Here is a 14292-nt window from a genome sequence, read left to right on the forward strand (position 1 = left end):
AGCCTTTCCAGCTGTGTAAGCTACCCACACCATAGACACTCGTGCAACCCCTTACCTTCAGAGACGCAGACTTTTAAACTGAGTGCTGATACTATAATTGTTTATGTTCAATTGAAAATAAAATATTAGTTAATGAGATTTTTATATCATTGCACTCTGTTTTTATTTCATATTTTACATGGTGTACCACCTTTTTTGGAATCAGGGTTCTATTGTTTTATTGTTGTTGGGGTTTTTTTTATTTATTTTTTTCTCATTTGTTTTGCATCTCATTGCAGGAGACGGAAAAGCGCTTGCAAAATGGCCCTGGCTTCCAGTACAAAGTGTTCTGGCGAGAGGCTAAGGGGGCGGACTCACAATGGAAAAATGTCACTGTAACATCACCACCACTTTTAGTAAACAACACAGGAACCTACACACCATTTGAAATCAAAGTCCTGGCTGTCAACACTATTGGAAAAGGACCAGAACCAGAACCTAAGACTGGACACTCTGGAGAGGACAGTATGTAATCTTAAACTTTGAGTCATTCACAATGGCCACAAAACTAGAGATATTGCAATGTGAAGTAACTCCTTCTGTATGTAGTTGGACTGTAATCCTAAACTGACTATTGTGAATGAAAAGCTAGTTCTGTATACAAATAAGATGCACATACATATACTTAATCTCCCTGAACAGTAAGAAAATCATAACTGTACACAAAAACACAAAAATCGAAACTAAATCCCATTGAAGCAACTGTCATTTGTATTGAAGTTATCATCCAGTGTTCTGCAGAGACCCAACCTAACTTTTGACAGTGAGTCATTGAGAGCAGAAAGTGTGAACCTGACAATTTGATACTGACAACATCTGGAGACTTAAGTCCCAGATCTCATATTTAACGGTATTTAATGATGTAGGTGTCAGTGCATCAACAGACACCCTTTTCTGTCTATGCAGTCTGGCCATATAGTACCATGACTAAAGACAACTTGGTTTTTGCATTTTTTTCCTTTATAGCAGCTGACTCAGGGAGCAGCCTCTTTTACTGTGTATCTCAACTAGTAAATTACTTTATAAAAGTTATTTAGATTCAGTGCTATTTGTTGTAGCTGAACTTGACTTAAATACTGCCTGATGGAACAGATATTTATACCAGATAAGACGAACATTTGACCAACTCTTCCACGGGGATCCTGGAGTATCCGTGGAAAGCTTTCCAACTCGTCTGGTTCCACCAGGGCTGATGTGTTCCTGTTTGCTACTTCAAGTGGAATAATCTTCCACTTGAAATGGATGGATGGATTGGTACACAGCAGCCTCAGAATGCAGTGTAAATGAACAGGCTGCATATTTATTGCATGGCAATAATTGTTAAAGAAAAAGTGAATTAATTGGGTACCTTGCAGGAGAACAGTTTAAAAAATATGGTTTTCCTGATTTGCCTCCAGACGTATTAATATTATCAAAGCCTTTCTGTGATCTTGGATAATTTTTACAATAAAACTGTATATCAGAGTTTGGAAATGTACATTCACCAAGATTATAGTCTGTTCCTTGTTCTGTCAAGTTTGTTTATAATGTTGGTGCAAACAGTCCGGTAGGGACACGGGAATAAACAGTACAGACCAGCAGGGAGACTGATGAGACACAAGTGCAAACAATCAGGGCAGATGGGAACCAGGGAAGTCAAAACAGAAGTAAAACACAAGGACGCAGGCTTTCAAAATAAAACAACAACAGCTATAAACCCAAAACCGTGACAAACTCCATAGCTGTTGTGTGGAATATTTGCTTATCATCACTCTTACTATAGTATTGAAGCACTCATTGTTTTGTTTCACTTTGCCATCCTCAGAGCCAGGAGATGCTCCTAGTGGTGTTTCAACCGTTGTGATGAACAGCACCGTGACAGTGAGCTGGAACCATGTACAAAATGTGCGAGGTCAACTGCTGGGATACAAGGTACCCGTAATTACAACAACTCAGTAGCTGAACTTCTCAGAAATAAATCCTCTAAATCTATACTTGGTGAACAAGTTTGTAACTTATGACAAAGTTATTGAATTTCATTTTTATCTTTATCGTATAGGCACATCTGGCTACTGAACGCTTTAACCATTGCCAGTGCCAACTTATTTAAAGTACCATTAACCTTTACTATTAACCATCTTTACCATTGTATAATTTCCCTCTAGGCATTCATAATGTGTTATTGGTGTGTTATTAAATTGAATCAAACTTAAATTATATCCAGCAACAACTACTTCCTCTAAGTGAACATGCAGAAAGTTTGTTTATTTGTTGTTTTTTTTAAACATGCTTTTCATTTGCAATTTCATTTTCAGTTCCTAGATCCTATCCTTGTATCTTGAAAACAAGCAAGTTTTTTTTCTTTCTTTTTTTTTCTTCAGAAAATCAGTTGTATTGCAACAAACAGAGATTTAAAGGGATTTGGAAATTAATGTTAATGAGTTAACACTAATTACATTTTGTATACTTTTCTTTTGTACACAATACTCAGTTTCCACATTAACCCTTTCATTAACCTCTAACTTCTTTAAGATGAAAATAACTACAACTATAAATATAAACTACAAATTCAAATGCTTTTTGAAAGGTATTCATAAGCTATTATTTTAATTAATGCAATTGTTTCAGTCAAGACATTTGAGACAATCAACCTTATATAATTAAACATTACATTTTTATATCTGAGATATTAGCTTTCTTTAGCCATGCACTAATTAAAGTATGCTAGCAGTCACACTTGCAACTAACTGTTTTTTCACGATCATCTACAACTTAAGCAGAAATTTTTAACATTTTAGTCGGATAAAAAAACGGAAAAGGAAATGTGCATGCTAAGGAAACATTAACAGGTTACGCTCTCTAAGTGAACAAAGCTGGAAGAAGAGCAGTCATCTCCTACTCAAACTCCTCATGCTAAATTTCAAGTTGCCCTGGATTCATGGATCAATGAGTGAATGTGTGCAGGTATAACGGCAAAGTGCTATGTATATGTGCATTTTGGATGGGTAAACGTAACTTGAACAGCAAAGAACTGGGAGCATTCAACAATGAAGATGAGCAGAAACTCTCAAATGTTACAGTTGGTGATATTTTTGCAATAGCAAAGGCCACAGTTTATAGCAAATCAACTAAAATCAAATCAATTATTATTTTTTCAGATTAAGTTATAAACATTACAAGGATAAGTCATATTTACATACTTTTTCCTTCCCTCATACCAGATCTATGTCAGGAGGATGGGTCAAAGTCATAGAAGTCGGCGGTATCTTGACACTCACTACCATGTTGAGGAGAAAGAAAGACTGGAACAAGGAAATGAGAGATACAAGGACAGCTGGGTTGTGGAGGTTCACGGCATAAAAAACATGGGAAAAGTGACGGATCTGCGTCTGTTCTCTAAGTATGAGCTGGAGTTAACTGCCTTCAACAAGAAAGGGGAGGGTCCTCACTCCCAACCTCACATATTCAACACCCCAGAGGGAGGTGAGTTTAAAAAAAAAAAATAGAAAGAATAAATGTGCAGTAAGAAGATGGACCTGAGGGTGATACTTGAAATTTTATGATGCAGAGATACATCCCTGAAATGTATTCAATCATGGTCATTAGAATCCCAGAGTTCTACCGTTTTTTTTTCCTTTTTTTTACTTTCTGAGAAGGCTTGATGTTTTCGGGCACGTCTTTAGTACAGAGGTCTAAGAGATGTTGTCAAATACTCAGCTCCCCCTTTCCCTTCTCTATTTTTCTTTTGTAATTGGTGGACCATCTTTATACTGCAACTCCTGAGATACAGAAAATGCAAAATTATTGGAAACTGAGTGTAGCTAAATATAGAAAAGCTGGATAATTCTGCCGTGGTGTGGGCCCAAGTTTGATTGAAAACAAGATACCTGGAGTATATTAACATATTCAATGAAATATGGGTTCAGCAGTGGTGTTCAGTTTGATTTCTAGTTTCAACAGTGATGACTGATTTGACTGCATTGTAATTGTGTATGTACGTACCTCTGCAGCTCCTGGGCCTCCTGCATCATTGACGTTTGAGAGCCCTACAGAGAGCTCAGTTATGCTTTACTGGTCTCCTCCACTTGAAAAAAATGGCATCCTGCTTGGATATATGGTGCAGTACCAGCAAGGTAAGCTTTGAGTGTTTGGTAAGAATGAGCTCTAAATTTATGTTGATCTTTTTTTTATTGTGGGCATGCCAGTAGTGGCAAGCCTGTATTCCGATCATAAGCCTTTCACTGGCAAAAAAAAAAAAAACACCCCCTGCGAAACAGGGTACATGCCAAGAACCTCCCTGAAAAAAATTGCGGGAAAAAAAAAAAAAATTTTACATTGCAAAAAAAAACCTGCTGCAGTGCAGTGGGTTTGGCATGACCCCGCTCTGATATGGAAGAAAAAAAATCCTCAAAGAAAAACACGCCCGAAAAAAATGAAAAACTAGTTTGCGCAGGCGATATATTAATATACAGAAAAGGTTTCCCTTTTCTTATTATTATAGTTATGCCAGTAGTGGCAAGCCCATATTGCGATCCACCCACACGCATAAGCCCTTCACTAGCTAAAAAAGAAAGAAACACTATTTTACATCCCCAGCTTCGCAGGGGATGTATGCCAACAACCTCCCTGATAAAAAAAAATCACGGGAAAAAAAAAAATGACAATGCAAAACGGCTAGCATTTTGCTAGCAACCTGCTGCACGGGTTTATAGGCCATTATTAACCACAGCCAACACAACAAAAACCACCTCAGACAGAACCAGAGCCGCCCTGAACACATCCAGTACCACCACAAACACAAGCAACAAGATGGGTAGGGCATGCCAATATCAATATTTCCTGACATTTTCTAGCTCATTGAAGTACTTTGCAAGTCATCATCATCAACCATTTCAGCTTAACCCCTCTGAGCAGAGAGGTTGCCACAGCGAATCATAGCCCACACATCGATTTGGCCTGATTTTATGCCAGATGCCCTTCCTGACGCAACCCCTCAAGCACGGGGAGACTTTAACAGTAATTCCCACATAAATGTGAGGAATTAAACTTTCCAGATTGTTTTGTATATGTAGCTTAAGTTGAAAAGTCAAATATATGTAGTTCAACACTACATACTGTATGTATTCTGCCATTGCTGACACCCCCCTGGTTTGTGTTTCATCCTTTAGAAGTGGAGAGTCAAGACAGCAACCTGCAGATGCAAACGTTCAGCGACGCCAAATTGAATCAGATTTTGTTGGACCAGCTGGACCCCAACAGTTACTATATCTTCAAAGTGCTGGCACGCACCGCAGCTGGAGAAGGACCTCCCATCACGCTGAGGGGTGCCACCTTACTTGATGGAGGTTAGAATACAGAGATCTGTCTGCTGTATGTTACATCTGATGATTTCATCCACCAGTCTGAAGGTTATTGGTTAAATCTACAGCTTCCCCAGTTGTTGTTTTTTTTTTTTGTTATTTAATTCAATTTATTTATTATTTGAATACTAAGGAGTAGAGTCAGATTAAGTTACGGAGGACTGCACAAGAAACCTTTAATTTTAAGAAAACTTTTTGACAGGTCATTTTCACAAGGTTCTAGATATTAGAAATGAAGGGAAAATACACAAATTACATACAAAATGACAGTATAGATAGACCATTTAATGTTGTTGTTTTGTTTTATTTATTCTATCTCATGAACTTGATCTCTTGCCAGTTCCTCCATCAAACATCACCATAGTCCCCAGCAATACAGCATTCAACTTCAGCTGGCTACCCGGTAAACGAGAAAGGAACCATGGCTTCCGCATCAGCTACAGCAAGAGTGGTAAGAAATTGACACTCAACTGCAAGGACAACACAAATATCACTAATAATTAAATGTAGTTGCACAGTTTCAGTAGAAGATGCTGCAGTTTGATGTCTGAAAGCTGTTAAAGCTAGTAGCTATCAGCTACTGCTTTCTGGCAGCTGCTACAGTTGAAATTGACATTTAGTTTATATGCCAATATTCACAAATGTTTGCTGGTAAAGTTGAAGATCCCACAAAATGGTGAAAGCAGCACACCAAAAAATGTCGATACAAGACAGGCTCAGTTACAAATTTCCATCTTTTATTGTGAACGCTTTGCTGGTAAAGCTTGTGAAAGTTTCACAGCAAGAAAATACAGTATATGGACATTATAAGTAAATAAATATCAGAAAAGCTTTGAATATATGAGCCACTGGATTTAAAAACAAATGTACAACTGTGTTTTTAATGTTTATAGTGCATGGATGTAGTGACAAGTTTTATACAGATTTTTTCTTTTTCCTTCAACTCCCCCTAGTGGTGAAATAATATGAAACTTGACATATTTTGATTCTGATTTCTTTTCTATTTTTTTAAAAACTTTTTATAAGTGTTATGTGACTGACAAAATAAAAAGTCATAGCCTATAATGTTTTTGACATTTCTTTACTATTATTGATTGGTCGATATCTGAATGTCGACCAAACAATTCTTCCTGTTTGGTTTCGGCCATGGCGCCAAGAGACTTTTCTTTAAGTTGCGACATGACACAGGTGTGTACCGATTTTCGTGCATGTACGTCAAACCGTATTGTGGGGCTTGAGGCACGAAGTTTTCTAGGGGGCGCTGTTGAGCCATTAGGCCACGCCCATTAATGCAAACCATTAAATATCAGATTTTTCGCCAGGCCTGGCTTGCGTGCAAAATTTGGTGACTTTTGGGGCACGTTTAGGGGGAAAAAAGGCCCTCCTTTCGTCGGAAAAATAATAAAATAAAAAACGAGAAAAATTCCTAAAGATACAATAATGCTATCAGCAATCACACTAGTTAAAGAAATACATGCTTGTACTCATCACTTCTGTACACAAGTTCTTTGTAAGAAAACATTCAGTCCTAGTGACAACTGAATGATACCCAACATCCCAACAATGACATTCCAATGTATGTGTTTGCCTGTGCAGCCGACGGTCGTTGGGAGGAGTCAGAGGTCGTCAACTCTACGCAGGGTGTCTATTCGCTGGCGGGCCTCCAACCAGGAACGCAGTATCACCTCAAGATAGAACATGGAAATGCCACCTTGTGGGAAGTTACACAAAGGACCATCAGACCAAGTAATGTTTGGATTTTGTCAAATAAATTAATTTTTAAATCATTGTTGAACTATCTGTCGAGTAATAATCGCTTTAGTCTAGATGGAAAGTGGGGTCCACGCGCACCCCCCGGATTTTTTTATGCCACCTGATTTTTTTTAATCCTTTAAATGTCTAGTTTCAGAATTTGGTCAGTGCCAAGATCAACTAATGTCTGAAAGGCTTCATTTTCACACTTAATTGCATCTAACTCCAGACCAGAAAATTGAAATTTGAGATTGGCAAAGTAGCATATCCTATCATACATACAAGCCACAGAGACTAATAAACACATTTATTTTTGCTGCAACCACCGAGCAACGACCAAAACAACCTAGCAACCACCTAGCAACCACTTTTAAGACCCTAACTACCCTAGCAACCACCCTAGCAACCACCCTAGCAACCACACCTAAAAGAACTTAAAACCTCCTTGGTCTAGAAGGAAAATGGGTTTCAAGGGTAACCCCTATTATTTATGTCATCTACTTTTTAATATCATCAAAGTGTCTTCTTTCAGAATTTGTCAGGTGCCAACCTGAAATCATCTCCCAAAGGCTTTATTTTTTATCCTTGTACTGCGAACCCCGACCAGAAAACTCTAAACACCGACATAGTATGTGGTGCAACTTTTGTCCTAAACAACTTACAGAGACAAATTAATACATTTTCCAAGCCAACTCTGATAGGCCATCACGTAGCAACCACCTTTAAGACCCTAGCAACCACCCTAGCAACCACCCTAGCAACCGCCTCTGTAAGTTGTTTAGGACAAAAGTTACACCACATTGTAGAGACAAATGAATATATTTACCCAGGCAACTCTGTTAAAATGAACACAATAAAATAATTGTTTATTACATTTGACTACACACTGACTGTTTAAAACAAAAATCGTAAATAAAAAGGCAAAAAATGTGTGTAGGATGCAGTTAACTTGTGACTAATCGTCAAATTCACCATCACTGAGGAGATCTTCTATCTCTATTTCTTCCATTTCTAAGTCTTCATCATTCTTATACTCGTTGTCCTCTTCATCACCAGATATGTTGTTGACTGACTCACATCTACCTACGACTGTTTCACATCTACCTAGGACTGACTCACATCTACCTAGGACTGACTCACATCTACCTAGGACTGACTCACATCTACCTAGGACTGACTCACATCTACCTAGGACTGACTCACGTCTACCTAGGACTGACTCACATCTACCTAGGACTGACTCACATCTACCTAGGACTGACTCACGTCTACCTAGGACTGACTCACATCTACCTAGGACTGACTCACGTCTACCTAGGACTGACTCACATCTACCTAGGACTGACTCACATCTACCTAGGACTGACTCACATCTACCTAGGACTGACTCACGTCTACCTAGGACTGACTCACATCTACCTAGGACTGACTCACATCTACCTAGGACTGACTCACATCTACCTAGGACTGACTCACGTCTACCTAGGACTGACTCACGTCTACCTAGGACTGACTCACATCTACCTAGGACTGACTCACGTCTACCTAGGACTGACTCACATCTACCTAGGACTGACTCACGTCTACCTAGGACTGACTCACATCTACCTAGGACTGACTCACATCTACCTAGGACTGACTCACGTCTACCTAGGACTGACTCACGTCTACCTAGGACTGACTCACATCTACCTAGGACTGACTCACGTCTACCTAGGACTGTTTCACATCTACCTAGGACTGATTCACGTCTACCTAGGACTGACTCACATCTACCTAGGACTGACTCACGTCTACCTAGGACTGACTCACATCTACCTAGGACTGACTCACGTCTACCTAGGACTGACTCACGTCTACCTAGGACTGACTCACATCTACCTAGGACTGACTCACGTCTACCTAGGACTGACTCACATCTACCTAGGACTGACTCACGTCTACCTAGGACTGACTCACATCTACCTAGGACTGACTCACGTCTACCTAGGACTGACTCACATCTACCTACGACTGTTTCACATCTACCTAGGACTGTTTCACATCTACCTAGGACTGACTCACGTCTACCTAGGACTGTTTCACATCTACCTAGGACTGACTCACGTCTACCTAGGACTGTTTCACGTCTACCTAGGACTGACTCACGTCTACCTACGACTGACTCACGTCTACCTAGGACTGACTCACATCTACCTAGGACTGACTCACATCTACCTAGGACTGACTCACATCTACCTAGGACTGACTTACGTCTACCTAGGACTGATTCACGTCTACCTACGACTGTCTCACGTCTACCTAGGACTGACTCACGTCTACCTAGGACTGACTCACGTCTACCTAGGACTGACTCACGTCTACCTAGGACTGACTCACGTCTACCTAGGACTGACTCACGTCTACCTAGGACTGACTCACGTCTACCTAGGACTGACTCACGTCTACCTATGACTGTCTCACTCCTACTTACGACTGTCTTACTTCTACCTAGGACTGTTTCACGTCTACCTACGACTGTTTCACATCTAACTAGGACTGACCCATGTCTACTTAGGACTGACTTACATCTACCTAGGATAGACTCACCTGGGACAGACTCACCTAGGCTAACTCACGATTACCTAGGACTGTTTCACATCTACCCATGACTATCTCACGTCTATCTAGGACTGAATCACATCTACCTAAGACTGACTCACGACTACCTAGGAATGACTCACGTCTACCTAGGACTGACTCACGTCTACCTACAACTGTCAGGAGGAGACAGATAGCCGTATTGTTCTGTATCTACACCAGGCAGTTAAATGGGGGTACAAGTCCTGTGTGGTGAGGACACCAGACACAGATATCCTGATGATCCTCCTCCATCATGCCAGCAAGATCCAGCTTTCTATTTACCTGGACCATGGCTCTGGAAAGAATCGCACTTTCATAAATATCACAGAACTGGCTGACACACTGGGCCCTGAGTACTGCAGCACGCTGCTGGGATTCTATGTCTTCACCGGGGAGGACTGTACCAGCGCCTTCAAAGGCAAGGGAAAGGTAAATCCCCTTAAGAAGCTACAGCAGAATCCAAAACTTCAGAGTGCCTTCACACAGCTTGGTGAAGACTGGCTCGTCACAGATGAGCTGCAAAATGAGATGGAAAAATTCACCTGCATTATGTATGGCCAACCACGAATAACATCGGTTGATGCAGCACGAGCGAAGATGCTGAGGAAGATGGTTGGTAGCGAGAAGGTCCTGGACTCTAGGTCGACAGTAGACCTCGAACGCCTGCGTCCTCCCAAAGCCTGTCTCATCCCCCATGTGCAACGGGCTAACTACAGGGTGGCATGCTATAAGAGAGCAGCCGAGGCAATAATGGAAAGCCCAAAAGCATATGACCCGGGCATGGGCTGGGAGAAAACAGACGAAGAGGTACTGGAACCCATATGGACAATGGGACCCATCCTCCCTCCTACTCTTGTCAAGTTACTGGCTCAAAGAGCTGAGGTGGAAGAGCAGGCGGCTCTTGACATGGGAGCCGATGCTGTCAACAACAACATATCTGGTGATGAAGAAGACAACGAGTATAAGAATGATGAAGACTTAGAAATGGAAGAAATAGAGATAGAAGATCTCCTCAGGGATGGCGAATTTGACGATTAGTCACAAGTTAACTGCATCCTACACACATTTTTTTGCCTTTTTATTTACGATTTTTGTTTTAAACAGTCAGTGTGTAGTCAAATGTAATAAACAATTATTTTATTGTGTTCATTTTAACAGAGTTGCCTGGGTAAATATATTCATTTGTCTCTACAATGTGGTGTAACTTTTGTCCTAAACAACTTACAGAGGCGGTTGCTAGGGTGGTTGCTAGGGTGGTTGCTAGGGTCTTAAAGGTGGTTGCTACGTGATGGCCTATCAGAGTTGGCTTGGAAAATGTATTAATTTGTCTCTGTAAGTTGTTTAGGACAAAAGTTGCACCACATACTATGTCGGTGTTTAGAGTTTTCTGGTCGGGGTTCGCAGTACAAGGATAAAAAATAAAGCCTTTGGGAGATGATTTCAGGTTGGCACCTGACAAATTCTGAAAGAAGACACTTTGATGATAACAAAAAGTAGATGACATAAATAATAGGGGTTACCCTTGAAACCCATTTTCCTTCTAGACCAAGGAGGTTTTAAGTTCTTTTAGGTGTGGTTGCTAGGGTGGTTGCTAGGGTGGTTGCTAGGGTAGTTAGGGTCTTAAAAGTGGTTGCTAGGTGGTTGCTAGGTTGTTTTGGTCGTTGCTCGGTGGTTGCAGCAAAAATAAATGTGTTTATTAGTCTCTGTGGCTTGTATGTATGATAGGATATGCTACTTTGCCAATCTCAAATTTCAATTTTCTGGTCTGGAGTTAGATGCAATTAAGTGTGAAAATGAAGCCTTTCAGACATTAGTTGATCTTGGCACTGACCAAATTCTGAAACTAGACATTTAAAGGATTAAAAAAAATCAGGTGGCATAAAAAAATCCGGGGGGTGCGCGTGGACCCCACTTTCCATCTAGACTACTTGCATAGTAATTTCACTTTAACGTAAATGACAGGTAACAAGTTACAAATACGGAGAAACTCTTGTAACAAATCAAACAAGAACCATGCCGCGCTAATGTATAGTCAATATCACTTTATTTCTTGTTCTGTTCTATTGTTATTTATGTTATAATTCAGTTGTTGCATATTTGTATATTCTTTATTTATATCTGTCTTTAATATCTTGTCTGAGGTCTAGTAGCATCTGCACTGAAGTCATTGATGCACAGATTTTCTAGCATTATTGATAAGATCCTTTTACTTCCCAGTGCCGTCAGAGATGCCGGGGGGGTTCGCCGCCCGAGGCTGGTTGATCGGACTCATCAGTGCCATTGTGCTGCTTGTGCTGATACTGCTCATCCTCTGCCTCATCAAACGTAGAAAAGGCGGCAAATATGCAGGTACTTACAAGTTGGCACAACCAACTCCCTGTAGATTTGTGACTTTACTTGATGTTAGAGTGGATTTTATTGAAGATGATTATTTGTTTTCTACAGTGAAGGACAAAGAAGAGAAGGAGGTGGACTCTGAAGCTCGGCTAAAAGATGAGACCTTTGGAGAGTATAGGTGGGTTATTTGACAGCCTTAGCAAAAGCTACCTTCTTGTGCTTTCAACATGAGATGCTGGAAAAAATCAATCTAAGGTCTACATATTACACATTAATGGGTTTTTGTCTGACACCCCATCTTACTGAATGTTCTTCTTTGTCCAGCTGTGTTGTGTTTTAGATTCTGGAGTTTTAGGTGTTCAATCCAGTTCCCATTCATGCAATGAAGATGCTGAGTCATCTTTTCCACAGCCATTGTCATGATTGAAGGAACACGCTGCAGTGATCAGTTTTTCTCCAGTTACAGTAAACTAAAGCTACTGTTTTTTTTCAAATATGAGATTTATGGTTTAGTGTTTGCTGTGTTTAACAACACTGGATCCTGTACGCAACCCTGGAATGGAATGGAATAGGTTTACACATTAGTAGTAAATAAAAACAAACATTGTTGCAACTGAGAATGGGATTAAATGATATAGCAGGAACTAGTTTAGCTAATTAAAAACAAATAATGAATACAATTACAATTTATTGATATTATTAATGTTTTGAAATTAGAAATTGTTGCAACAAATTTGTGCTTTCAGAATTTCTGCCAAGGGTGGAGGGCGCTCCGGATTCTAGGCAAAAAACAGAGTATCCCCTTTATTATGATTTAACTTACAAACAGTACAAACAGATGATGATTTCAGTTAGAGTAGAGAAAGAGAGAAAGGCTTCCAGTCTTTTCAGATATGCACGTGTTGCATCAATATAGCAGTTATAAAGAATTAAAAATTCATATAACATATCTTAAGAAGGATAAATTAATAAAAACAGAAGAATATGATGGGGTGGTCTGTGAAGAAGTCTTTTTTAATCAGACAAGGGCATTGATACCTTAAACAATTATTTTCTCACTATCTTTCACAAATCTTTACAGGTTATTTTTCCATTCGATTGCACATCTGTTTATATAGATCTCATTATTTTTCATCTTACTTTTCTTTCTTCTTTTAATGCTTTGCCTGCAGATCCCTGGAGAGGTAAGGGAGTCAGCCTTCTCATTGACTCACTTGCATCTTTTGTGTGTATGTTTTTTTTCATTAATATTATGGAATGTTTCAATACATGAAATTAAACTAAAGGAATTAATAATGTAGCACACTGGAATGATTTGGGGGGTCATTTTTTTCAGTTTCATGGACACAGAGTTACTTATGGTGGTCTAAATGTTCCTTAAAGGGAAAGTTTCGTTTTTTACAACCTGGACCTTATTTCTGGCATTTTTTATGGTCGTATACTCACCCAGAAAAGTTTGGTGTCATTTGGAGTCCTTCGGAAGATATTAGGAGTTTTGTGCGAGCCGCTTCTCCATATAATGGTAGCGAATGGGGGCACCGCGGGACACAGACGATGCAGCGTCTAAATAACACATTATTGCCGCGAAACTCGTTCATTTCTTTTATAAATCACTACATCTGCTTCTGGGCATCTTCCAGGACCTGTTGTCTACATCCGGGGCTGTGTGTGTAACAAATAAATCAGTTTGTAAATAAGAGCTCTGACCTGCATGACGTCATCTCTGTGCGCGCATCCCGGACAGGTACAGCTAGACTTGGCTAAATTCAAGGCAAATAAACACTTTTATGCATGTGTGTAGGCTACTTACTCAATCGAAAGTTGCCCGTTCGGTCCTGCAGGCTTTGGCTGGTTCTTCCAGTTTACTTTCGGGACCCGAAAAAAAGTCTCTACCACTGCCGGGTGGATCATGGACGTGATCATGGACTCTGTTGTTGTGATGCATTCATTTATGGAAAGATCCAGGCGTGCATCTCCTGGCCTCAAATCCCACTCGGAGCAACAAAGGCATTCCTCCTCTGTTGGCAGAGGCGAACATTGTCCACACGAGCACCACCAGTTACTATCTATTCGTGGACGTGCATGTTGTTGTTCTCTGGCCAGCTGTTCCTCTCTCTGCCTCCGCATCCTCTGTTCAGTGAGCTCTTCAGCCGTATACACTGGCTCAAAACGGTAAGGACGTCCACAACCTCAGAATTTGACA

General features: G+C 40.2%; 1 protein-coding gene across 2 annotated transcripts in view; it reads left to right on the top strand.

The window, feature by feature from the left end:
* The window catches only part of l1camb (L1 cell adhesion molecule, paralog b), a 66853-nt gene that overhangs the window by 48814 nt on the left and 3747 nt on the right, over positions 1–14292 (top strand). The window contains exons 18-27 of one of the 2 annotated variants that reach the window (XM_061735758.1): positions 279–504; positions 1844–1950; positions 3240–3501; positions 4029–4151; positions 5187–5363; positions 5719–5829; positions 6975–7124; positions 11970–12101; positions 12198–12267; positions 13262–13273. In XM_061735758.1, the coding sequence (XP_061591742.1) occupies positions 279–504; positions 1844–1950; positions 3240–3501; positions 4029–4151; positions 5187–5363; positions 5719–5829; positions 6975–7124; positions 11970–12101; positions 12198–12267; positions 13262–13273 (1370 nt within the window). The remainder of the gene's footprint in view (positions 1–278; positions 505–1843; positions 1951–3239; positions 3502–4028; positions 4152–5186; positions 5364–5718; positions 5830–6974; positions 7125–11969; positions 12102–12197; positions 12268–13261; positions 13274–14292) is intronic. The other variant, XM_061735759.1, reaches the window with a different exon arrangement.

The sequence above is a fragment of the Cololabis saira genome, chromosome 12 (assembly GCF_033807715.1).
Source record: "Cololabis saira isolate AMF1-May2022 chromosome 12, fColSai1.1, whole genome shotgun sequence".
Taxonomy (NCBI): domain Eukaryota; kingdom Metazoa; phylum Chordata; class Actinopteri; order Beloniformes; family Belonidae; genus Cololabis; species Cololabis saira.